The sequence below is a fragment of the Moschus berezovskii genome, chromosome 20 (assembly GCF_049115385.1).
Source record: "Moschus berezovskii isolate FMDL1 chromosome 20, NW_MosBer_1.0, whole genome shotgun sequence".
Taxonomy (NCBI): domain Eukaryota; kingdom Metazoa; phylum Chordata; class Mammalia; order Artiodactyla; family Moschidae; genus Moschus; species Moschus berezovskii.
In genome coordinates, this window is record NC_142479.1 from 9,440,915 (window position 1) to 9,468,176 (window position 27,262).

The 27,262-nt window shown below is 49.9% G+C and overlaps 1 protein-coding gene across 1 annotated transcript; it reads left to right on the plus strand.

The window, feature by feature from the left end:
• On the plus strand, positions 1–27,262 carry LOC148774620 (uncharacterized). Its single transcript, XM_088828886.1, has 5 exons — positions 1–234; positions 11,241–11,345; positions 26,027–26,234; positions 26,471–26,758; positions 27,213–27,262. Exons 1-5 carry the CDS (start codon positions 1–3, stop codon positions 27,260–27,262), a joined length of 885 nt encoding a protein of 294 aa, XP_088685012.1.

Below are 27,262 nucleotides of genomic sequence, written 5' to 3' on the forward strand. Positions count from 1 at the left end.
ATGTCACTTCCTGGCAACAGAACCCAACAGAACCCACAACCCGGGTATCCAGGCCTCCCCAGCAGAGAGGAGCCATCAGCCAGATTGCTTGCTGTCAAGATGTTCTGCTGTTTGCCCCTGCCCAGAGGCCAGGGCCTCAGTCGAGCTCACAGGCAGACTGTGTGGGAAGGCGGTCGATGCTGGCTCAGGGCCCCTCCGAGAGTCCTCTGGCCCTTTGCCCACAGGAAGAGAAAGGTAACCGGGGAGCCCCAGGCCGGGTCCGGCCACCTCTCCCGTCCCATCCGGGGAAGGCTGAGGCCTTTCGCTGTGTGTGGATGGGTGTTTCTCCGGCCGTGTCTGCCTCAAGCAAGCCCAGCCACATGTGGGTCAGGAGCCTGTGGACCGCTTGTGTCCACCCCCAAGGGAGAGCACGTTTGGTGGCATGGTGAGTGTCCGCGCAGAGCCGTGTGCCCAGGGTGACCTCACACCCTTGGGGGGCTCTCCATCCTCCCCAGTGGGTATCTGAGCAGGCATTCATCTCTGTTCTTTCTGGGAGCAGAAGGGCAGACGTGCAGAAACAATAGACATCCTGGCCAGGCTAAGCTCAGAAATATCGAAGCAGGGCTGGCTGATGGTCACTATCATTGCATAGCGTCCCACCCGAGGTGGACCCTGAGGGGCACACCCCATGCACCTTCCAGAGGTAGGGTTCAGAGCACCACCCCCTGACCAGGAGGCCCAGTGCAGGCTCCAGGTGAGCATGGCCATGGAGGGCTCAGCCCAACTGTCAATGAAGAGGAGGCGGGCAAGTCTTGCTGTGCAGACACCATGCAGCACATAAACCGGGGCACAGTCTAAGGCTTCCACGGAGCTCAGCACAGCTGGCTCTGACACAGAGCTCCAAGAAGACCTGCCTCAGAGGCAACAATAAGACCTGGAGCCCAGCACGGCAGAGCTCAGAGGTGAGGAAGTTGGGCTTCTGCATGTGAGTGTGGGGAGGTGGTGCTGAGCCACACAGGGAGGAGTCCCACAGAGCTGGGGCTGGGCCTGGACCAAAGGCTGGTCTCAAACTACCCATCTTGGAGACTGCAGAGAAGACTCCAATGCTGGGCCTTCTTAGAGAATCTCTAGGAAGCGTTCGTGCCCACTTTGGCACAAGCCAAGGCTGGCCTGTGGCAAACTTTTCTTCTCCCCCAGCTCCAGCTCTGGCTGTCAAACTCAGCCAGCCTCCATGTCCAAGACCTGTCCCTACAGAGGTGTGAACTCCAAGTGCAGGACACAGGGATCCACTGAGGGGAGATCAAGACCTGAGACGTCCCCACCCAAAGAAACGGGGCCAGCCATGTACTGGCCAGCATCCTCAGCACATCGGATCTCTGCTTGCATGACCCTGATGTCCGACCAAGACTTCCAGAGCCTCCACCACCACCGGCACTTGCATCTGCTCGGGCTTTGGCGGCAGGACTCGAGTCAGGGCCTGAGTGACCACCTGCACAGAGGGAGCGTGTCCTGGCTCCTGCCAAGGACTCAGACGTCCACCATGACTGTCCAACCCCTGCAGGGAGAACAGGTCACTGCTCTGGACATAGACCCGGAGCCCGTTCGGCAAACACCTCGTCCAGGGGTGCAGTTGGCTCTGCAGCCACCATCTCTGTGTGTTCCCCATGGACGCTGTCCACTCCCTCCCCACCCAGGGGAGATTGACTTCCCTTCCCCTGAGCTGATTTTCATTAGGCGCCTAGGAATCTTTCTTCTCATCTTTTATGTCTTTTATGGCTTTCTGTATATTTTGCTAGCAAGTGTGTGTCAATAAATTTTCCTTCCTTGATGCCATTGGGAATATGGAGGACTTCAGAATGCTGTGTAAGCATCACCACTTTCTACATTCGAACACCCTCTTTCTCCCCCCCCCTCTCCGCTTAGAAGCAAAGCCTGGATTCATGGCAAGCACTCCCCGTTTCTCTCTCCCCCGCCTGAAAACATTGAGTCTACTTCTCTCTGCATTTCTTCCCATTCTTTCGGGGTCCCCAATCAATAACAATCACTGAAACGATAGGAAACTTTATTATGCTCGCTCTGACTGAAGGTGAAAGTTATAGTCTCTCAGTATCGTTCGAATCTTGGCATTCCCATGAATTCCACAGTCCATGGAATTCTCTAGGCCAGAATCCTGGAGTTGGTAGCTTTTCCTTTCTCCAGGCGATTGTTCTGACTCCCCATATGTTGGAAGACCAAACTGGATTATTCTGGTTTCTATGTCATTTGAAGTAGCCTTTGGGTATCTGAAAGGACCGTGTAGGTCCTTTCAAGAAGTCATCTGCCAAACGAAGCCCTCTCGGCAAATGTGCTCAGAATCTCCAGGTAGGCAGTGCTGTTTCAGTGGGAAACCTCAGGCACAAGGGAAAGTCTGAGTTCTTCCGCTGGCACAAACAAGGGCTGACCTAGCACAGAATGGGGCAGAATCAGGCCTGGGTGGGCTCTGGGACGTGGGAAAAGGCAGTCCCCTTCCTGCCTATTTCTTGACCCCCTCATTGGGAGGACCGGAGGCCATATTCAGACATCGCTCCCTCTAATATCAACTTTCATCCTACTGCTCAAGTGTCCCACTCAGATTCGAGGGGTGGGGGAGGATGCCAAAATAGTGGCTCCCCGCATCCTTGTGTTTGAGCCTCATCAACTTGGGTCATTTTCCCCTTTGCAGGGGGAATAGGCATTGTCATTGTTTCAAAACTAAAGAGAGATTCATGCAAATTCTGTGGAATCTACTCATTTCCTCTCTCCATTGTTCAGTCTCTCTCCCTCCTTCTGTCTCTTTCTTGAACATTCCAAATTCAGTCTGTCTCTTCCTCTCTGTGTCTCTGCTGTGGATGCTCACGTGCCTGTGAATGAATGTAAGCATCTATATTGTTGACCTAGAGTGAGGCTTCAAGGTTTCCTTTCCAGGGAGATAAAGGTTTGGGGATGGAGTTGAGGTTAGGGGAAGGGGTAGGCCTGGGGTTTGTTCTAAGAAACTTAGTCGTTTGAGTTCTTGTCTCTTTTACTTAGGAAACCCTTCTATATTCTGCTTGCAAATATCTTTTGTGTTTAGTTTGTTACCGTTTTGATTTGTGAATGCTAAGCTTTTCCGTTGCAAAGCTGTTCAAGTGGATGGAAGCTAGTTGATGTTGTTTGGTTTCCTGTTTCCTTGACTTGAAGAGACGCAATTTTGCTTCCACCACCACACACATGTTGTGACGTCCCTGACATTAAGGAGCCTATGGCCCGTGCTTATTTCCAGGAGTTTCATCACTTCAGGCTTTGCGTTGATATGTTTCACTGAATCTGAGGTGTTATGAGACCAAAAGCCAATGCGATTATTCAGATGGAACCATCTCCAATCCCCACGGCTTTTCATTGCAGAGGCTCTTGTTCCCATTCATATCACCTCCCCTCCTTTGGCGTCAATGAATTGACCATAGAAGCTTGGGTTGATTTCTGGACCGTCAATTCCATTCCATGGATCTGGTTCTGAATGTTTGATTTCTTCCCAGTACCATGCTGTCTGGATGATCCTAGTGTGATTGTCAAATTGGCTATCAGGCAGCCTGCTATGTCCATTTCAGGGCTTTATGGCAGATTGCATTGACTCTTTTGACTCCTTTGTGTTTCGATAGACATTTTGGAATTATTTGGTTTTTATGCCCTGAGAACAGCCTTTGGTATTTTGAGAGAAATAGCATGCAACCTCTGGATTGCCCCACGGTGGGGGTTGGGTGGAGGGGGAAGTGACATCATCTTACCAGGAGGAATTCTTCTGATCCGGGAGCACAGCTTATTTTCCATTGAATTGGTGGGCTTCACCTTCTTTCATCCATCTCTTGCAGTTCTCTGAGAAGAGGGGCTTCCCTCCTGGGTTAGATGGATTCCTAGCTATTGCCTTTCAGGAAATGTCACTGTCGGTGGGGTTCATCCTTGCCTTCTCCTTCTAAGTGTTTGCTGTGAATGTTAGAAATGCCAAGGATTTCTTTTCCCCTTCCTCATTGTCCATCTCTCTGAGCCTCCAGGTAGAACAGGCTTAGTCCAGGGTCCCAAGGGGCTCGGGGAGTGAAGCTAGATCATGTTTCTCAGTTGCTCAGTGCTGGGTATCATTCGGTGTACTGTCCGTGTTCCTTCTGTCATCTGGTGTCCCTTCAGACCTCTCCCTCAGGCTCCTTTGTGTTCATGTCATTTTGTGTATTAGAAGCTAAATCTGCCTAAGCTCTGTGTATGCAAACAGTTGTCTCTCAGCTTGGGAGGTGTCATTTGCGTTTTACAGACCATCTTTCCCAGAGTCCAAATATGGGTTAGACAACATTCACTGTGTTCCCTGGTTACTCTTTGTGTAGTGCCTTTCTGCATTTTGTGTGAAGACTCAGAGCTCATATCTAATGTCCGCTCCATTTCCTTCTGGTTTTGTGAACTGTTTACCATGGAACCTATGTCTAGGAATCATTTCAAGTGCATTTGTTGAGAGGTGTCAAGTTTCCATGGACATGCATGTCATCCCCTCTGGGTTCCAAATGCGTTGCTCCTAAACTTTTTAGGAGACCTTCTCGGAAAGGTGGGTGTTTTTCAGCGTGCGTTTTCGCAGTTGAATGGATTCAGCAGCTCTAGCAGAAGGGACGCTGACTCCAATGAAAGCGGAGTTGGGTGCGGCCTCCCATTCAGCACAAATACCCAGGTTGGATTGTCAGGGGGCAGATCTTCCATCTGTGAGCCACAGGCCACTGGCATCCTTGTGTGCTCCTGGCTGAGTGAGCAGCTGAAGGGAGTTTCATCTCCACAGGTGCCCAGCAGGCCTGTGGCTTCAGACCGCCAGAGGTAAGCATCTCAGAAAACAGGAGCCACCATGCCAGAAGTGGAGTGGAATCCACCCTGAGAGTGGGCACTGATCGTCAAGAAATGATCCTATGGGACTTTGATGGGTCCGGCACACTCTTCTGCCAGAGAGCGAGAGAGATGTCTATGGGCTCTGCTAGGCCCTCCGCTCCCTCTTGTGGTCCCGAAGGCTGGTTGTCACCATGATGAGTACCTAGCTCGAGATGATGACCACTGCCACCTGCACTGTGTTTCCTTTTGCCCACATGTCCACGCAAAGTGTCAGGCTGTCTCTGAGCTACACTAGCCATGTCCATTGCCTCTCACTGAACCTGCATATGTTTCTTCTGTTTCCTTCCTGATCAAACATTTTCTTGAGCATGTTGGGGCCACAAGGATGGTGCGTCTTTCTCTGGGCCTGTGTTCTGAGGAACAGTTGTCCCTTTGTTGGTGTGGGTTTATCTTTCCATTTCTCCTGCCTGATTTATTGTTGTGAGTTAGTTTGAGCCGGGAGAAGAACTCAGCATTTCCTTGTGCCTGAGGTGTCCCACTTACAACAGCACTGCCTACCTGGAGATTGTGAGCAGTTATCGAGAGGGCTTCGATGGGCATCATGAAAGGACCTACACAGTCCTTTCAGATACCCAAAGGCTCCTTCAAATGACATAGAAACCAGAATTCTCCAGTTTGGTCTTCCAATATGTGGAGACTCAGAACAATCTCCCGGAGAAGGGAAAAACTACCCACTCCAAGATTCTGGCCTAAAAATTTCCATGGACTGTAGAATTCATGGGCATGTCAAGACTCTAACAATACTGAGAGACTATACCTTTCACCTTCACTCACAGGAAAATGCAGTTTCCTTTCATTTCAGTGATTGCATTGACTGGGGACCCCGAAAGGATGGGAAGAAATGCAGAGAGAAGTAGACTCAATGTTTTCAGGTGGGGGAGAGAGGAACAGCGAGTGCATGCCATGAATCCAGGCTTTCCTGGGAAGTGGGGGGGTGGATAGAATGAGTGTGTCTGAATGTAGAAAGTGGTGATGCTTACACAGCATTATGAAGGCCTCCATATTCCCAAATGGCATCAAGGAAGGGAAATTTATTCACACACTTGCAAGCAAATTATACAGAAAGCCATAAAAGACATAAAAAATGAGAAGAAAGATGCCTAGGAGCCTGATGAAAATAAGCTCAGGGGAAAGGAAGTCAATCTCCCCTAGGTGGGGAGAGAGTGGACGGTGTCCACAGGGAACACAGAGGGGTGGAGCCTGCAGAGCCAACTGCACCCCTGGACGAGGTGTTTGCCGAACGGGCTCTTGGTCTCTGTCTAGTTCAGTTCAGTTCAGTCGCTCAGTCGTGTCCGACTCTCCGCGACCCCATGAATCACAGCACGCCAGGCCTCCCTATCCATCACCAACTCCCGGAGTACACTCAAACTCATGTCCACAGAGTCGGTGATGCCATCCAGCCATCTCATTCTCTGTCGTCCCCTTCTCCTCCCGCCCCCAACCTTTCCCAGCATCAGAGTCTTTTCCAGTGAGTCAACTCGTCGCATGAGGTGGCCAAAGTATTGCAGTTTCAGCTTTAGCATCAGTCCCTCCAATGAACATCCAGGATTGATCTCCTTTAGAATGGACAGGTTGGATCTCCTTGCAGTATAAGGGACTCTCAAGAGTCTTCTCCAGCACCACAGTTCAAAAGCATCGATTCTTCGGCAGTCAGCTTTCTTCACAGTCCAACTCTCACATCCATACATGACCACGGGAAAAACCAAGGCCTTGACTAGACGGACCTTGGTTGGCAAAGTAATGTCTCTGCTTTTTAATATACTATCAAGGTTGATCACAACTTTCCTTCCAAGGAGCAAGCGTCTTTTAATGTCATGGCTCCAATCAGCATCTGCAGTGATTTTGGAGCCCCAAAAAACAAAGTCTGACACTGTTTCCACTGTTTTTCCATCTATTTCCCATGAAGTGATGGGACCAGATGCCATGATCTTTGTTTTCTGAATATTGAGCTTCAAGCCAATCTTTTCACTCTCCTCTTTCACTTTCATCAAGAGGCTTTTGAGTTCCACTTCACTTTCTGCCATAAGGGTAGTGTCATCTGCATATCTGAAGTTATTGATATTTCTCCCAGGAATCTTGATTCCAGCCTTTGCTTCTTCCAGCCCAACGTTCTTCATGATGTACTCTGCATATAAGTTAAATAAGCAAGGTGACAATATACAACCTTGACGTACACCTTTTCCTATTTGGAACCAGAGCAGGGGCCTTTTCTCCCTGCAGGGGTGGGACAGGCATGGTGGGTGTCTGAGTCCTTGCCATGAGCCAGGGTAGGCTGTCACTGCGCAGGTGGTCACACAGACCCTGACTCGGGTTCTGCCATCAACACCCGAGCAGGTGTAAGTGAACATTGAGATCGAGGATCTGGAAACGGGGTGGGACATCGGGGCCTGGGGCTGTGGGTCGTGCAGACAAAGAGATCCGATGTGCTGAGTGTGCCTGCCAGTACCCGGCTGGCCACATGTCTTTGGGAGGGGACGTCTCAGGTCTCGAACCCCCCTCAGTGGATCCCTGGGTCCTGAACCTGGAGCTCCCACCTCTGTAGGGACAGGTTTTGGACGTGGAGCCTCGCTGAGTTTGACGGCCAGAACTAGAGCTGGGGGAGAAGAAAAGTTTGCCACAGGCAAGCTTTGCCATGTACCTAAGTGGGCACGAAAGTTTCCTAGAGATTCGCTAAGAAGGCCCAGCATTGGAGTCTTCTCTGAAGTCTCCAAAATGGGTGGCGAGAGGCTAGCCTTTGGTCCTGGCCCAGCCCCAGTTCTGTGGGACTCCTACTTGTGTGGCTCAGCACTGAATCCCTACATTCATATGCAGCAGTCCCAGCCGCCTCACATATGTGCTATGCCGTTCTGGGTTCCAGGTCCTCCTGCTACCTCAGGGGCAGGGCGTTTCAGAGCTCTGGCTCAGAGCCGGCTCTGTGGAGCTCCGTGGCAGCCTGAGACTGGGCCTCGGGCTGCATCCTGGCTGGTGTCTGGGCAGCAGGCCTTGCCTGCTCCATTTTCATTGCCAGTTGGGCTGAGCCCTCCTTGGCCACGCTCACTTGGAGCTTGCACTGGGCCTCCTGGGCAGGGGGCTGGTGCTCTGAGCCCTCCCTCTGGGAAGTGGATGGGGTGTGCCCCTCAGGGGCCAACTCGGGTGGTACGCTCTACAATGATAGTGACCATCTGCCAGCCCTGCTTCGATATTTCTGAGCTGAGGCTGACCATGATGGCTGCTGCCTCTGCCTGTCTGCCCTTCTGCTCCCAGAAAGAACAGAGACAAAGATATGCTCAGATACCCACCCAGGAAAATGGAGACACCCCTGAGGGTGTGAGGTCAGCCTGGGCAGCGGGCTCTGCCAGGAAGCTCCCCATGCGACCCAGCCTTCTCTCCCCTGGGGTGTGGACAAAAGCGACCCACAGTCTCCTGACCCACATGCGGTTGGGCTTGCTTGAGGCAGACACACCCTGAAAAACCCCCATCCACACACAGCAATAGGCCTCAGGCTTCCCCGTGTGGGATGGGAGAGTTGGCAGGACCCGGTCTGGGGCTCCCCTGTTACATTTCTGTTCCTTCGGGCAAAGGGCCAGAGGTCTCTCATTGTGGGGGGTGCTGAGCTAGCGTCGACTGCGTTCCCACACACTCTGCCTGTGAGCTCTCCTGAGGTCCCGGCATCTGGGCAAGGGCAAGCAGCAGAACATCTTGACAGCAAACGATCTGGCTGGGGGCTCCTCTCCGCTGGGGAGGCATGGATACCCGGGTTTTGTTGTGTTCTGTTGCCAGGAAGTGACATCATTTCATGGGTTTGTGGCCGAGGTCCCTTCCACAAAGCTCCCCTAGGGAACTTCTGGGTTTCTGGCTGTTCCCCCACTCCCTTAGACCACGTGCAGGCACAGTGACACCACACAGCCCACTCCACAGTATTGGGGAGACCTGGGTGCAGCCAGGGCCTGAGATCTGAGGACACAGCTGCTTTTAGACCAGGATCCTTCTTCTGAGAAATGATGTGGCCCTGGGCAAGGCATGTGCTCCTCAGGGTAACCAAGTCTCTTGATCTTCAGAGTGGGGGACACTCTCCCATCTTCTGCCTAGGTTTGTCAGCCTATGAACAACTCCATTTCCTGTTCATACTTTGGGCCGCGATCACATAGAGCTTGGACACTGAGACCTCAAACAGGATGGATTCCACACAGGGTTGACCTAGCACAGAATGGGGCAGAATCAGGCCTGCATGGGCTCTGGGACCTGGGAAAAGGCAGTCCCCTTCCTGCCTATTTCTTGACCCCCGCATTGGGAGGACCGGAAGGTCATACTCAGACATCGCCCCCTCTGATATCAACCTACCTCATCCTACTGAAGAGTCCCACTCAGCCTCTAGGGGTGGAGGAGTCTGCGCCAACAGTGGCTCCCCGCATCCTTGTCTTTGAATCTCATCATCTTGGGTCATTTTACCCCTTGCAGGGAGAATAGGCACTGTCAGTGTTTCCAACCTCAAGAGAGATTCATACAAATTCTGTGAAATCGACTCATTTCCTCTTTCCATTGTTCAGTCTCTCTCCCACTTTTCCTCTCTTTCTTGACCTTTCCAAATTCAGTCTGTCTTCCTCTCTGTGTCTCTCTTGTGGATGCTTGCATGCATGTGAATGTATGTAAGCATGTAAACTGTTGACCTAGAGTGAGGCTTTAGGGTTTCGGTTTCGTGTCGAGTGAGGTAAAGGTTTGGGTTTGGAATTGGTCTTACGGGAAGAACTAGGTCTGGGGTCTCTTCTGGGAGACTTAGTGGTGTGAGTTCTCAGTCTCTTTTACATAGGAACCCCTTCTCCGATATTCTGCTTGCTAATATTCTTTTTGTTCCATTTGTTACCATTTTGATTAGCGAATTCTTAGCTTTTCTGTTGCAAAGCTGTTCAAGTGGATGGAAACCCGTGGGTGTGCTTTGGTTTACTGTTTCCTTGACTTGAAGAGGCCCAATTTCTTCCCCCTCACACACATGTTGAGAAGTCCCTGACATTATGGTGCCTATGGCCCGTGCTTATTTCCAAGAGTTTCATCACTTCAGGCTTTGCGTTGATGTGTTTCACTGAATCTGACGACTTATGAGACCAAAAGCCAATGTGATTGTTCAGATGGAACCATCTCCAATTCCCACCTTTCATTGCAGAGGCTCTTGTTCCCATTCGTATCACCTCCCCTCCTTTGGCGCCGAGGAATTGACCGTAGAAGCTTGGGTTTATGTCTGGAACCTCCAATCCATTCCATGGATCTGGTTCTGAGTGTTTGATTTCTTCCCAGTACCATGCTGTCCTGATGATCCTAGTGTGATAGTCTAATTGACTATCAGCATCCTGCTATGTCCATTTCAGAGCTTTACGGCAGATTGCATTGACTCTTCTTTGTGTTTCCATAGACAGTTTGAATTCTTTGTTTATAATGCCCGGAGAAAAGCCGTTGGTATTTTGAGAGGAATAGAGTGTAACCTCTGGATTACCCCAAGGTGGGGGTCAGGGGGAAGGGGAAGTGACATCATCTTACCAGGAGGAATTCTTCTGATCCTTGAGCACAGCTTATTTTCCATTGGAATTGTGGGCTTCACCTTCTTTTACCCATCTCTTACAGTTCTCAGAGAAGAGGGGCTCCCTTCCTGGTTTAGATGGACTCCTAGCTATGGCCTTTAGGGAATATAACTGTCGGTGGGGTTGATAATTGCCTTCTTCTAAGCGTTTGCTGTGAGTGTTAGAAATGACAATTATTTCTCTTCCCTTTCCTCACTGTCCATCTCTCTGAGCCTCCAGGTAAAACAGGCCTAGTCCAGGGTCCCACTGGCTCGGGGAGTGCAGCTAGACCCTGTAGATCAGATCCTCATTGCTGGGCATCATTCAGTGTACTCTCAGTGTCCCTTTCTTCGCCTGGTGTCCCTTCAGACCTCTCCTTCAGGCTTCTTTGTGTTCATGTCATTTGTGTATTAACAGCCAAATCCTGTCTAAGCTCAGTGTATGCATACAGGGTCCTGCCACCTCTCTTGTCCCACCCGGGTAAGCCTGAGGCCTTTCCCTGAGTGTGGAAGGGGTTTTCTCGGCGTGTGTCTGACTCAAGCAAGCCCAGCCACATGTGGGTCTGGAGCCCTTTGACTGCTTGTGTCCACACCCCAGCGGAGAGCAGGCTGCGTGTCATGGTGAGCGGACAGGCAGAGCTGGCGGACCAGGTTGACCTCACACCCTGAGGGGTGTCTCCGTTCTCCCGGGTGGGTATCTCAGCATATTTTTGTTGCTGCTCCTTCTGGGAGCAGAAGGGCAGACGGGCAGAAGCAGCAGCCATACTGGCCAGTCTCAGCTCACAAATATCAAAGCAGGACTGGCTGATGGTCTCTATCATTGCAGAGCGTCCCACCCGAGGTGGCCCCTGAGGGGCACACACCATCCACCTCCCAGAGGGAGGGCTCAGAGCACCAGTCCCCTGCCCGGGAGGCCCAGTGCAAGCTCCAGGTGAGCATGGCCAAGGAGGGCTCAGCCCAACTGGCGATGAAGGAGGAGCAGGCCAGGCCTGCTACACAGACACCACCCAGCACGCACCAAGGGACCCAGTCTCAGGCTGCCACGGAACTCAGCAGAGCAGGCCCTGACCCAGAACTCTGAGAAGCCCTGCCTCGGAGGTAGCAGTAGGACCTGGAACCCAGCAGGGCAGAGCAAATAGATGAGGCGTTTGGGGCTGCTGCTTATGATTGTGTGGAGGTAGTGCTGAACCACACAGGGAGGAGTCCCCCGGAGATGGGGCTGGTCCGGGAGCAATGGCTGGCCTCACACTACGCATTTTGGAGCCTGCAGAGAAGACTCTGATGCTAGGTATTCTTATAGAATCTCTAGGAAACTTTCGTGCCCACTTTGGCCCATGGTAATGCTGTCCTGTGGCAAACTCTTATTCTCCACCAGCTCTAGCTCTGACCGTCAAACTCAGCCAGCCTCAGACACGTCCAAAACCTGTCCCTACAGAAGTTGGAGCTCCAGGTGTAATACCCAGGGATCCACTGAGGGGAAATCGAGACCTGAGACGTCCCCTCCCAAAGAAATGGAGCGAGCCGGATACTGACAAGCACACTCAGCACATCGGATCTCTGTGCCTGCACGAACCACAGCCCCAGGCCCCGATGTCCCACCCCGTTTTCCAGAACCTCCACATACACGTGATCTTGCACCTGCTCGGGCTTTGGCAGAAGAACCCAAGTCAGGGCCTGAGTGAGCACCTACAGAGGGGCAGCCTACCCTGTCTCCTGCCAAGGACTCAGACGCCCACCGTTTCTGTCCCACCCATGCAGGGAGAACAGGTCCATGCTCTGGACAGAGACCCAGAGCCCTTTCATCAAAAACCTCGTCCATGGACGCGGGTGGCTCTGCAGGCTCCATCCCTTTGTGTTCCCCGTGGCAGCCGTCCACTCGCTCCCCACCCAGGGGAGATTGACTTCCCTTCCCCTGAGCTCATTTTCATTAGGCTCCTAGGCATCTTTCTTCTCATATTTTATATCTTTTATGGCTTTCTGTATATTTTGCTCTTGAGTGTGTGTAAATAAATTTTCCTTCTTTGATGCCATTTTGGAATATGGAGGCCTTCACAATGCAGCGTAAGCATCACCACTGTCTACATTTGGACACCCTCATTCTATCCCCCCCCACACGTCCCAGCAAAGCCTGGATTCATGGTAAGCACTCCCCGTTCCTCTCTCCTCCTCCTGACAACATTGAGTCTTCTTCTCTCTACATTTCTTCCCATCCTTTCGGGGTCCCCAATCAATGCCAATCACTAAAATAAAAGGAAACTGGATTTTGCTCTGACTGAAGGCGAAAGCTATAGTCTCTCAAATTGTTAAAGTCTTGGCATCCTCATGAATTCTATAATCCATGCAATTCTCTAGGTCAGAATCCTGGAGTCGGTAGCTTTTCCCTTCTCAGTGGATTGTTCTGACTCCCCACATATTGGAAGACCAAGCTGGAGAATTCCAGTCCCTATGTCATTTGAAGTAGCCTTTGGGTATCTGAAAGGACAGTGTAGGTCTTTTCAAGATGTTATCTGCCAAATGAAGCCCTCTTGGCAAATGTGCTCTGAATCTCCAGGTAGGCAATGCTGTTGTAATTGGGACACCTCAGGCACAAGGGAAATGCTGAGTTCTTCCGCCGGCACAAACAAACTCACAACAACAAATGAGGCAGGAGAAATGGAATGATAAACCCACAGCAACAAAGGGAGAAGTGTTCCTTAGAACACAAGGTCAGATCCACCATCCTTGTGATCCCCACATGCTAGAGAAAATCAGTGATCGGGAAAGAAACAGAAGAAACATGTGCAAGTCCAATGTGAGGCAATGCACATGGCTAGTGTAGCTCAGAGACTGCCTGATGCTTCACATCGACATGCGGACAAAGGGAAACACAGTTCAGGTGGCGATGGTCATCATCTCATAGCTAGGTGCTCAGGATGGTGTTAACCAGCCTTTGGGACCACAAGAGGGAACGGAGGGCCTAGCAGAGCCCATAGACATCTGCCTAACTCTCTGCCAGAAGAATGTGATGGACCCATCAAAGTCCCACTGGAACATCTCTTGGTGATCAGTGCCCACCTTCATGGTGGATTCCATTCCACTTCTGCACGGTTGATCCTGTCTTCTGAGATGCTCACCTCTGGTGGTCCAAAGCCGCAGGCCTGCTTGGGGCCTGTGCAGACAAAACTCCCTTAAGCCGCTCACACGTCCAAGGGCACATAAGGATGCCTGTGGCCACTGGCTCACAGATAGAAGATCAGTGCCCTGTCAACCAGAGTTGGGGATCGGTGCTGAAAGGGAGGCCACACCCGCCTCCCCCTTTCACTGGAGAAAGTGTCCTTGCTTCTAGAGCTGCTGAATCCATTCAAATGTGGAAATGCAAGCTGAAAAACACCCATCTGTCCGAGAAGGTCTCCAAAAGAGTTTAGGAGCGACACATTGGAAACCAGAGGGGATGACATGCATGTCCATGGAAAGTTAACACCTCTCAACAAATGCACTTCAGATGATTCATAGCCATACATTCCATGCAAAACGGTTCACAAATCCAGAAGAAAATGGCGCAGACATTAAACATGAGCTTTGAGTCTTCACACACACTACCGAAAGGCACTACAAAAAGAGTTACCAGAGAACACAGTGAACTTTGTCAAATGCAAGATTTGGGCTCTGGGAAAGACCGTCTGAAAAATGCAAATGACACATCACAAGCGGGAACACAACTGTTTGCATACACGGAACGTAGGCAGAATTTGGCTCCTAGTTTGAGAGTCGCTTATACTGCAAGAAGATCCAACAAGTCCATTCTAAAGGAGATCAATCCTGGATGTTCATTGGAGGGACTGATGCTAAAGCTGAAACTGCAATACTTTGGCCACCTCATGCGACGAGTTGACTCACTGGAAAAGACTCTGATGCTGGGAAAGTTTGGGGGCGGGAGGAGAAGGGGACGACAGAGAATGAGATGGCTGGATGGCATCACCGACTCTGTGGACATGAGTTTGAGTGTACTCCGGGAGTTGGTGATGGATAGGGAGGCCTGGCGTGCTGTGATTCATGGGGTCGCGGAGAGTCGGACACGCCTGAGCGACTGAAGTGAACTGAACTGAACACAAACGGCATGAACACAAACAAGCTTGAAGGAGATGTCTGAAGGGAAACCACGTGATGGAAGGGAAATGGAGAGTACACCGAATGATGCCCAGCACTGAAGGCCTGAGAAACACGGTCTAGCTGCACTCCCCGATACCCGTGGGACCCTGGACTAGGCCTGTTCCACCTGGAGGCTCAGAGAGATGGACAGTGAGGAAGGGGAAGAGAAATCCTTGGTATTTCTAATACTCACAGCAAATGCTTAGAAGGAGACGGCAAGTATCAGCCCCACCGAGAGTGACAGTTCCTGAAAGGCAATAGCTAGGAGTCCATCTAACCCAGGAGGGAAGACCCTCTTCTCAGAGAACTGCAAGAGATGGATGAAAGAAGGTGAAGCCCACCAATCCAATGGAAAATAAACTGTGCTCCGGGATCAGAAGAATTCCTCCTGGTAAGAGAATGTCACTTCCCCCTACCCCCGGCCCCTACCATGGGGCATTCCAGAGGTAGCACACTATTCCTCTAAAAATACCAATGGTTACACAAATACAAATGATTATTAGAGAATACTATCAGCAATTATATGGCAAAAAAATGAATAACCTGGAAGACATTGACAAATTTCTAGAAAAGTACAACTTTACAAAACTGAACCAGGAAGAAATACAATATCTGAACTGACCCATCACAAGCACGGAACTAGAGGCTATAATAAAAAATCTTCCAGCAAACAAAAGCCCAGGTCCAGATGGCTTCACGGCTGAATTCTACCAAAAATTTAGAGAAGAGCTAACACCTATTCTACTCAAACTCTTCCAGAAAATTGCTGTGGAAGGGAAACTTCCAAACTCATTCTATGAGGCCAACATCACCCTAATCCCAAAAGCTGGTAAACATCCCACAAAAAAAGAAAACTACAGGCCAATATCACTGATGAACATAGATGCAAAAATATTTAACAAAATTCTAGCAATCAGAATCCAACTACACATTAAGAAGATCATACATCATGACCAAGTGGGCTTTATTCCAGGAATTCAAGGATTCTTCAATATCCGCAAATCAATCAACGTAATACACGACATTAACAAACTGAAAAATAAAAATCATATGATTATCTCAATAGATGCAGAGAAAGCCTTTGACAAAATACAAGATCCATTTATGATAAAAACCCTCCAGAAAGTGGGAATAGAAGGGACATATCTCAACATAATAAAAGCTATATATGACAAACCCATAGGAAACGTTATCCTCAATGATGAAAAACTGAAAGAATTTCCCCTAAAGTCAGGAACAAGACAAGGGTTCCCACTCTCACCACTACTATTCAACATAGTTCTGGAAGATTTGGCTACAGCAATCAGAGCAGAAAGAGACATAAAAGGAATACAAATTGGAAAAGAAGAAGTAAAACTTTCACTGCTCGCTGATGACATGATCATCTACACAGAAAACCCTAAAAAATCTACCAGAAAACTACTAGAGCTAATCAATGAATACAGTAATGTTGCAGGATATAAAATCAACACACAGAAATCACTTGCATTCCTTTACAATAATAATTAGAAAATAGAGAAATTAAGGATACTATTCCATTCTCTGTTGCAACGAAAAGAATTAAATACTTAGGAATATATCTATCTAAGGAAACAAAAGACTTGTACACAGAAAACTATAAAACACTAGTGAACATAATCAAAGAGTACACTAATAGATGGAGAAATATACCGTGTTCGTGGATTGGAAGAATAAATATTGTGAAAATGAATATACTATCCAAAGTCATTTATACATTCAATGCAATCCCTATCCAGCTGTCAATGATATTTTTCATAGAACTAGAAAAACTAATCTCACAATTTGTATGGAAATGCAAAAAACCTCGAATAGCCAAAGCAATCTTGAAGAAGAGAATGGAACTGGGGGAATTAACCTGCTGGACTTCAGGCTCTACTACAAAGCCACAGTCATCAAGACAGTATGGTACTGGCATAAAGACAGAAACATAGATCAATGGAACAAAATAGAAAGTCCAGAGATAAATCCACGCACCTATGGACACCTTATCTTCGACAAAGGAGGCAAGAATATTAAATGGAGAAAACACAGTCTCTTTAACAGGTGGTGCTGGGAAAACAGGTCAGCCACTTGTAAAAGAATGAAACTAGAACACTTCCTACACCAAAATAAACTTAAAATAGATTAGAAAGATAAATGTAAAACCAGAAACTATAAAACTCCTAGAGTAGAACGTAGGTGAAACACTCTCTGACATAAATCACAGCAGGATCCTCCAAGACCCACCTCCCAGAATATTGGAAATAAAAGCAAAAATAAACAAATGGGACCTAATTAAAATCAAAAGCTTCTGCACAGCAAAGGAAACTATAAGCAAGGTGAAAAGACAACCTTCAGAATGGGAGAAAATAAAAGCAAATGAAACAACTGATACAGGATTAATCTCCAAAATATACAAGCATCTGCTGCAGCTCAATTCCAGAAAAATAAATGACCCAATCAAAAAATGGGCCAAAGAACTAAACAGACATTTCTCCAAAGAATTCATAAAGATGGTTAACAAACACATGAAAAAATGCTCAACATCCCTCATAATCAGAGAAATGCAAATCAAAACCACAATGAGATACCATTTCACAGCAGTAAGAATGGCTGCTATCCAAAAGTCTACATGTAATAAATGCTAGAGAGGTTGTGGAAAAAAGGGAACTCTCTTACACTGTTGGTGGGAATGCAAACTAGTAGAGCCACTATGGAGAACAGTGTGGAGATTCCTCCAAAACCTGGAAATGGAACTGACTTATGATCCAGCAATCACACTCCTGGGCATACACACCAAGGAAACCAGAATTGAAAGCAACACATGTACTCCAATGTTCATCGCAGCATTGTTTAAAATAGGCAGGAAATGGAAGCAATCTAGATGTCCATCCACAGATGAATGGATAAGAAAGCTTTGGTACATATACACAATGGAGTATTACTCAGCCTTTAAAAAGAATGCTTTTGAATCAGTTCTAATGAGGTGGATGAAACTAGAGCCTATTATACAGAGTGAAGTAAGCAAGAAAGAAAAACACCAATACAATATACTAACGCATATATATGGAATTTAGAAAGATGCAAATGATAACCCCGTATACGAGACAGCAAAAGAGACACAGATGTATAAAACAGTCTTAGGGACTCTGTGGGAGAGGGTGAGGGTGGGATGGTTTGGGAGAATGGCATTGAAATCTGTATATTATCATATGTGAAACGAATCACCAGTTCAGGGTCGAGGCATGTTACAGGATGTTCAGGGCTGGTATGACTCAGAGGGAAAATAAAGGGAAGAGGGAGGTGGTAGAGGGGTTAGGGAGAGGGACCTCATGTACACCCGAGGCGGATTCATGTCAATGTATGGCAAAACCAACCAATATAATATTGTAAAATAATTAGCCTCCAATAAAATAAAAAAAAATACCAACGGCTGTTCTCAGGGCATTATAACCAAAGAATCCCAAAATGTCTATGGAAACACAAAGTAGTCAAACGAATCAATGCAATCTGCCACAAAGCCCTGAAATGGACATAGCAGGCTGCTTGATAGCCAATTAGACTATGACACTAGGATCATCAGGACAGCATCGTACTGGGAAGAAATCAAACACTCAGAACCAGATCCATGGAATAGAATTGAGGGTCCAGAAAAAAACCCAAGGTTCTACGGTCAATTCCTCGACGTCAAAGGAGGGGAGGTGATAAGAATGGGAACAAGAGCCTCTGCAATGAAAGGCCGTGGGAATTGGAGATGGTTCCAGCTGAACAATCACATTGGCTGTTGGTCTCATAACATGTCAGATTCAGTGAAACACATCAACGCAAAGCCTGAAGTGATGAAACTCCTGGAAATAAGCATGGGCCATAGTCTCCTTCATGTAATGGACTTCTCACCATATGTGTGTTTGCGGGGAAGAAAATTGGGTCTCTTCAAGTCAAGGAAACAGTAAATGAAACGACACCCACGGGCTTCCATCCACTTGAAAAGCTTTGCATCAGAAAAACTGAGGATTCACAAATCAAAATGGTAACAAACTGAACAAAAAAGAATATTAGCAAGCACAATATCGGAGAAGGGTTTCCTACGTAAAAGAGACTGAGAACTCACACAGCTACATCTCCCAGAACAAACCCCAGACCTATCCGTTCCCCTAACATCAACTCCAACCCCAAACCTTTAACTCACTCGACAGGAAGTCCTAAAGCCTCAACCTAGGTCAACAACATACATGCGTCCATGCATTTACAGGCATGCAAGCATCCAGAGGAGAGACACAGAGATGAAGAGGCAGACTGAATTTGGAAAGGTCAAGAAAAAGAGGGAAGGAGCAAGCGAGACTGAACAATGGAGAGAGGAAATGAGTCGATTTCACAGATTTTGCATGAATCTCTCTTGAGGTTGGAAACAATGACAGTGCCTATTTCCCCTGCAAGGGGTAAAATGACCCAAGATGATGAGACTCAAAGACAAGGATTCGGGGAGACACTGTTGGGGCATACTCCCCCAGTCCTCGAGGCAGAGTAGGGCAAATGAGGAGGACGAGGAAGGATGATATCAGATGCAGGGGTCAAGAAATAGGCAGAAAGGGGATTGCCTTTTCCCAGGTCCCAGAGCCCATCCAGGCCTGATTCTGCCCCAATCTGTGCTAGGTCAGTTCTGTGTGGAATCCATTCTTTGGGAAGTCTCAGTGTCCAAGCTCCATGTGATATCTGCCCAATGTTTGAACAGGCACTGGAGCTGTTCGTAGGCTGACAGACCTAGGCAGGAAATGGGACAGTGACCCCCACTCTGCAGATGGAGAGACTGGGCACACCCTGCAGGGCACATGCCTTGCACAGGGCCACTTCAATTCTGAGAAGGAGCCTGGGCTGAAAGCAGCTGTGTTCTCAGAGCTCAGGCCCTGGCTGCACCCAGGTCTCCCCAAGGCTGTGGGGTGGGCTGTGTGTGTCACTGTTCCTGCACATGGCCTAAGGGCGTGGGGAAACAGCCAGAAACCAAGAGGTTCCCTTGGGGAGCTTTCTGGAAGGGACCTTGGCCACGAACCAGGAAATGATGTCACTTCCTGGCAACAGAACCCAACAGAACCCGCAACCCTGGTATCCAGGCCTCCCCAGCAGAGAGGAGCCCCCAGCCAAACCACTTGCTTTCAAGATGTTCTGTTGTTTGCCCCTGCCCAGAGACGGGGGCCTCAGTAGAGCTCACAGGCAGAGCATGTGGAAACGTGGTCGACGCTGGCTCAGGGACCACCCAAAAGGCCTCTGGCCCTTTGCCCAGAGGAAAATAAAAGTAACTGGGGAGGCCCAAGCCGTGTCCGGGCACCTCTCCCGTCCCACATGGGGAAGCCTGAGGCCTTTCCCTGTGTGTTGATAGGGGTTTCTCAAGGTGTGTCTGCCTTAAGCAAGCCCAGCTGCATATTGGTCAGGAGCTCGTGGGTCGCTTTTGTAAACACCCCAGGGGAGAGCAGGCTGGTGGCATGAGAAGCATCCGGGCAGAGCTGGCTGCCCAGGCTGACCTCACTCCCTCAGGGGTATCTCCGTCCTCCTGATTGTGTATTGAGCAGACACTCATCTCTGCTCTTTCTGGGAGCAGAAGGGCAGATGGGCAGAGGCAGCAGCCCTCCTGGCCAGGCACAGCTCAGAAATATCGAAGGAGGGTTGCTGATGGTCACTGTCATTACAGAACGTCCCACCCGAGGTGGTCCCTGAGGGGAACACGCCTACCACCACCCTGAGGAAGGGCTCAGATCACCAGCACCCTGCCCGGGAAGCCCAGTGCAGGCTCCAGGTGAGCATGGCCACGGAGGGCTCAGCCAAACTGGCAAAGAAGAGGAAGCGGGCAAGGCCTGCTGCATAGGCACCACCAAGTACACACTCTGGGGCCCAGTCTCAGGCTGCCACGGAGCTCAGCACACCCGGCTCTGACCCAGAGCTACGGGAAGCCCTTCCTCAGAGGCATCAGGAAAACCTGGAACCAGCAGTGCAGAGCACAGAGTTGAGGCGCCTGGGGCTTTTGCATGTGAGTGTGGGGAGGCGGTGCTCAACCACACAGAGAGGAGTCTCCCAGAGCTGGGGCTGGGCATGGACCAAAGTCTGGCCTCACACCACCCATCTTGGAGACTGTAGAGAAGACTCCGAAGCAGGGCCTTCTTAACGAATCTCTAGGAAGCCTTCATGTCCCCTTAGGCACATGGCAAGGCTGGCATTTGCAAACTCTTCTATCCCAGCTCTAGCTCTTGCCGTGAAACTCAGCCAGCCTCCACGTACAAGACCCGTCCCTACAGAGGTGGGAGCTCCAGGTCCAGGACCCAGGGATCCAATGAGGGGAGATCGAGACCTGAGACAACCCTCCCAAAGCCACGGGGCGAACCAGGTACTTGACAGCCCCTTGAGCACATCGGAACTCTGTACCTGCATGACTCCCAGCCCCAGGCCCTGATGTCTCACCATGTCTTCCAGAACCTCCACCTTCATGCGTATATGCACATGCTTGGGCTTTGGTGGCAGAACCCGAGTCAGGGCCTGAGTGACCACTTGCGCAAGGGAAGCCTGCCCTGGCTGCTGCCAAAGACTCAGACGCACACCATGGCTGTCCTTCCCCTGCAGGGAGAACAGGCCCCTGCTCTGTACAGACACCCAGAGCCCTTTCGGCAAACACATCATCCAGGGGCACGGTTGGCTCTGCAGCCTCCATCCCTGTGTGATCCCCGTGGACGCCGTCCACTCCCTCCCCCCCACAAGGGGAGATTGACTTCCCTTCCCCTGAGCTGATTTTCATCAGGCTCCTAGGCATCTTTCTTCTCATCTTTTATGGCTTTCTGTATATTTTGCTCGTAAGTGTGTGTCAATAAATTTTCCTTCTTTGATGACATTTGGGAATATGGAGGCCTTCACAATGCTGTGTAAGCATCACCACTGTCTACATTCTGACACCCTCATTCTATCCCCTTCCCACTTCCCAGCAAAGCCTGGATTCATGGCAAGCACTCCCCGTTCCTCTCTCCCCCACCTGAAAACATTGAGTCTACTTCTCTCTGCATTTCTTCCCATCCTTTCGGGGTCCCCAATCAATGCCAATCACTAAAATGAGAGGAAACTGGATTTTGCTCTGACTGAAGATGAAAGTTATAGTCTCTCAGTATTGTTAGAGTCTTGGCATCCCCATGAATCCTACAGTCCATGGAATTCTCTAGGCCAGAATCCTGGAGTGGGTAGTTTTTCCCTTCTCTGGGGGATTGTTCTGACTCCCCACATATTGGAAGACCAAACTGGAGAATTCTGGTTTCTGTGTCATTTGAAGGAGCCTTTGGATATCTGAAAGGACTGTGTAGGTCCTTTCAAGATATCATCTGCCACCCGAAGTCGTCACGGCAAATGTGCTCAGAATCTCCAGGTAGGCCGTTTGTTGTAAGTGGGACACATCAGGCACAAGTGAAAGGCTGAGTTCTTCCGCCGACACAAACAAACAAAATAAACCCACACCAACAAAGGGAGAAGTGTTCCTCAGAACAAAAGGCCAAAGAAAGACAAACCATCCTTGTGGCACCCACATGCTCGAGAAAATCATTTATCAGGAAGGAAACAGAAGAAACATGTGCAGGTCCAATGACAGGGAAAGCACATGGCTAATGTAGCTCAGAGACGGCCTGACACTTTGCATGGACACGTGGGAAAAGGGACATACATTGTAGGTGAATGTGGCCATCATCTCAGATCTAGGTGCTCAGGATGGTTACAACCAGCCTTCGGGACCACAAGAGGAAGCAGAGGGCCTAGCAGATCCCATAGACATCTCTCTCGCTATTTGGGAGAAGAGTGTGCCAGACCCATCAAAGTCCCACAGGAACATCTCTTGACGATCAGTTCCCAACCTCAGGGTGGATTCCACTCCACTTCTGGCACGGTGGCTCCTGTCCTCTGAGATGTTCACCTCTGGCGGTCTGAAGCCGCTGGCCTGCTGGGCGCCTGCGGAGACAAAACTCCCTTCAGCTGCTCACACAGCCAAGAGTACACAAGGATGCCTTTGGCCTCTGGATCACAGATGGAAGTTCAGAGCCCTGTCAACCTGAACTGGGGATTGGTGCTGAAAGGGAGGCCGCACCCAACTCCCTTTTCACTGGACACAGCGTCCCTTCTGCTAGAGCTGCTGAATCCATTCATCTGTGGAAATGCAAGCAGAAAAACCCCCATTTTTCCGAGAAGGTCTCCAAAAGAGTTTAGGAGCAACGCATTTGGAAACCCATGCATGTCCATGGAAACTTGACACCTCTGGACAAATGCACTTCAAATGATTCCTAGACATACATTCCATGCAAACGGTTCACAAATCCAGAAGGAAATGGAGCAGACATTAGCATGAGCTCTGTGTCTTCACACACAACACAGAAAGGCACTACACAAAGAGTAACAAGGGAACACAGTGAACTTTGTCAAATCTAAGATTTGGACCCTGGAAAAAACCGTCTGAAAAGCGCAAATGGCACTTCCCAAGCTGGGAGACAACTGTTTGCATACACAGAGCTTACGCAGGATTTGGCTCTTAATACATAAAAGACATGAACACAAATGGGCCTGAAGGAGACACCAGGCGAAGGAAGGGACACGGAGAGTACACCGAATGATGCCCAGCACTGAGGTCTGAGAAACGCGGTCTAGCTGCATTCCCTGAGCCCCGTGGGACCCTGGACTAGGCCTGTTCTACCCGGAGGCTCAGAGAGATGGACAGTGAGGAAGATGAAGAAAAATCCTTGGCATTTCTAACACTTCCAGCAAACGCTTAGAAGAAGGCAATTGTCAACCCCACCGACAGTGACATTCCCTGAAAGGCAATAGCTAGGAGCCCATCTATCCCAGGAGGGAAACCCTTCTTCTCAGAGAACTGCAAGAGATGGAAGAAAGAAGGTGAACCCCACCAATCCAATGGAAAATAAGCTGTGCTCACGGATCAGAAGAATTCCTCCTGGTAAGATGATGTTACTTCCCCCTCCCCCCAACCCCTACCGTAGGGCAATCCAGAGTTTCCATGCTATTCCTCTCAAAATACCAACGGGTGTTCCCAGGTCATTATAACCAAAGAATTCCAGAATATCTGTGGAAAAACAAAGGAGTCAAAAGAGTCAATGCAATCTGCTACAAAGCCCTGAAATGGACATAGCAGGCTTCCTGATAGCCAATTAGACTATCACACTAGGATCATCAGGACAGCATGGTACTGGGAAGAAATCAAACATTCAGAACCAGATCCATGGAATGCAATTGAGGGTCCAGGAATAAACCCAAGCTTCAACGGTCAATTCCTCAATGCCAAAGGAGGGGAGGCAATATGAATGGGAACAAGAGACTCTGCAACGAAAGGCCATGGGAATTGGAGATGGTTCCATCTCAACAATCACATTGGCTTCTGGTCTCATAACATTTCAGATTTAGTGAAACACATCAACGCAAACCTGAAGTGATGAAACTCTTGGAAATAAACAAGGGCCATTGGCTCCTTAATGTCAAGGACTTATCAACATGTGTGTGGGAGGGAAGCGGAATCAGGTCTCTTCAAGTCAAGGAAACAGGAAACCAAAGGACACCAAATTGCTTCCATCCACTTGAACAGCTTTGCATCAGAAATGCTAAGCATTTCACTTATCAGAATGGTAACAATCTGAACACAAAAGAATATTTGCAAGCAGAATATCGGAGAAGGGGTTCCTTCGTAAAAGAGACTGAGAACTCACACCACTAAGTCTCCCAGAACAAACCCCAGAAATATCGTTTCCCCTAACATGAACACCAACCCAAAACCTTTACCTCACTTGAAATGAAACCCTAATGCCTCACCCTAGGTCAACAATATACATGCGTACATGCATTTCTCAGGCATGCGAGCATCCAGCGGAGAGACACAGAGAGGAAGAGACAGACTGAATTTGGAAAGGTCAAGAAAGAGAGGGAATGAGCCAGAGAGACTGAACAATGGAGAGAGTAAATGAATCGATTTCACAGTATTTGCATGAATCTCACTTGAGTTTGGGGAAAATAACAGTGCTGATTCCCCCTGAAAGGGAAAATTAACACTGCTAATACCCCCTGAAAGGGGAAAATGACCCAAGATGATGAGACTCAAAAACAAGTATGCGGGGAGCCACTTTTGGGGCAGGCTCTCCCACCCCTCGAGTCAGAGTGCGACACTTGAATAGGAGGAGGAAGGTTGATATCAGAGGCGGCCATGTCTGAATATGACCTTCCAGTCCTCCCAAAGCTGGGGTCAAGAAATAGGCAGGAAGGAGACTTCATCTTCGAAGGTCCCAGAGCCCATCTAGGCCTGATTCTGCCCCATTCTGTGCTAGATAGCCCTGTGTGTAATCTGTCCATTGGGAAGTCTCAGTGTCCTAGCTCCATGTGAGAGCGGCCCAAAGTTTGAACAGGCACTGGATCTGTTTGTAGGTTGACAGACCTAGGCAGGAGATGGGAGAGTGATCCCCACTCTGCAGATGGAGAGACTGGGGAAACCATGGGGGACACATGGCTTGCCGAGGGCCACATCACTTCTGAGAAGAAGGAACCTGGGCTGAAAGCAGCTGTGTCCTCAGAACTCAGGCCCTGGCTGCACCCTGGTCTCCTCAAGGCTGTGGGTTGTGCTGTGTGGGTGTCACTTTGCATGCACGTGTCCTAAGGGTATGGCGGAACAGCCAGAAACACACAGGTTCCCTTGGGGAACTTTGCGGAATGGACCTTGGCCACGAAAGCAGGAAATGATATCACTTCCTGGAAGCACAACCCAAGAGAACCCTTAACCCGGGTATCTAGGCCTCCCCAGTAGAGAGAAGCCCCAAGCCAGATCTCTTGCTTTCAAAATGTTCTGCTGTTTGCCTCTGCCCAGAGGCCAGGGCCTCAGGCGAGCTCACAGGCAGAGTGTGTGGGAACGCGGTTGACGCTGGCTCAGCTCCTCCCCACCCCGCGAGGCCTCTGATCCTTTGCCTGAAGGAACAGAAAGGTAACAGGCGAGTCCCAGGCCAGGTCAGGCCACCTCTCCCGTCCCATATGGGGAAGCCTGAGGCCTTTCGCTGTGTGTGGATGGGGGTTTCTCGGGGTGTGTCTGCCTCAAGCAAGCCCAGCCACATGTGGTTCAGGAACCCGTGGGTCGCTTGTGTCCACACCCCAAGGGAGAGCATGCTGGGTGGCATGGGGAGCGTCCAGGCAGAGCCCTGTGCCGAGGCTGACCTCACACCCTCACGGGGGGTCTCCGTCCTACCCGGTGGGTACTGAGCAGACACCCGTATCTGTTCTTTCTGTGAGCAGAAGAGCAGACGGGCAGAAACTTTAGATATCCTGGCTAGGCTCACCTCAGAAATATCGAAGCAGGGCTGGCTGATGATCACTATCATTGCATAGCGTCCCACCCGAGGTGGCCCCTGAGGTTCACACCCCATCAACCTCCCAGAGGGAGGTTTCAGAGCACCACCCCCTGACCTGGAGGCCCAGTGCAGGCTCCAGGTGAGCGTGACCACAGAGGGATCAGCCGAACTGGCGATGAAGAGGAAGCAGGCGAGGCCTGCTGCCCAGACACCACCCAGCACACACCCGGGTACCCAGTGTCAGGCTGCCACTGAGCTCAGCACAGCCGGCTCTAAACCAGAGGGCCGAGAATCCCTGCCTCAGAAGCAGCAGGAAGACCTGGAACCCAGCAGAGCAGAGCACAGAGGTGAGGCGGCTGAGGATGCTGCATGTGAGTGTGGGGAGGTGGTGCTGAGCCACACAGGGAGGAGTCCCCAAGAGCTGAGGCTGTGCCTGGAGCAAAGGCTGGACTCAAACCACCCATCTTGGAGACTGCAGAGAAGACACCAATGCTGGGCCTTCCTAGCACATCTCTAGGAAGCTTTCGTGCCCACTGAGGCACATGGCAATGTTGGCCTCTGGCAAACTCTTCTTTTCCCCAAGCTCTAGCTCTGGCCGTCAAACTCAGCCAGCCTCCACGAACAAGACCTGTCCCTACAGAGGTGGGATCTCCAGGTGCAGGACCCAGGAATCCAATGAGGGGGAATCGAGACCTGAGACGTCCCCTCCCAAAGACACGGGACAAGCCGGGTACTGGCCAGCACCCTCAGCACATTGGATGTCTGTGTCAGCAGGACTCCCAGTCCCAGGCCCTGATGTCCTACCCCACCTTCCAGAACCTCCAATTCCACGTGCACTTGCACTTGCTTGGGCTTTGGCGGCAGAACCCGAGTCAGGGCCTGAGTGACCACCTGGGAAGGGGCAGCCTGCCCTGGCTCCTGCCAAGGACTCAGACGCCCACCATTTCTGTCCCTCCCCTGTAGGGAGAACAGGCCCCAGTTTTGGACATAGACCCAGAGCCCTTTTGGCAAACACCTTGTCCAAGGGTGCAGTTGGCTCTGCAGCCTCCATCACTGTGTGTTCCCCATGGACGCCGTCCATTCCCTCCCCACCCAGGGGAGATTGACTTCCCTTCCCCTGACCTGATTTTCATCAGGCTCCTAGGCATCTTTCTTCTCATCTTTTTATGTCTTTTGTGGCTTTATGTATATTTTGTTTATAAGTGTGTGTCAATAAATTTTCCTTCCTTGAAGCCATCTGGGAATATGGAGACCTTCACAATGCTCTGTAAGCATCAACACTGTCTACATTCAGACACCCTCATTCTATTCCCCCCACTTCCCAGCAAAGCCTGGATTCATGCAAGAAACCCCGATTCCTCTCTCCCCCTCCTGA

Excerpts from the sequence above, each read along its gene's own strand:
- LOC148774620 (XM_088828886.1), top strand. The coding sequence starts at position 1 with ATGTCACTTCCTGGCAACAGAACCCAACAGAACCCACAACCCGGGTAT. Across the intron at positions 235-11,240 it reads TTGCCCACAGGAAGAGAAAG|AGCGTCCCACCCGAGGTGGC; the intron begins GTAACCGGGGAG and ends CTATCATTGCAG. Across the intron at positions 26,235-26,470 it reads CAGCAGAGCAGAGCACAGAG|CTCTAGCTCTGGCCGTCAAA; the intron begins GTGAGGCGGCTG and ends CTTTTCCCCAAG.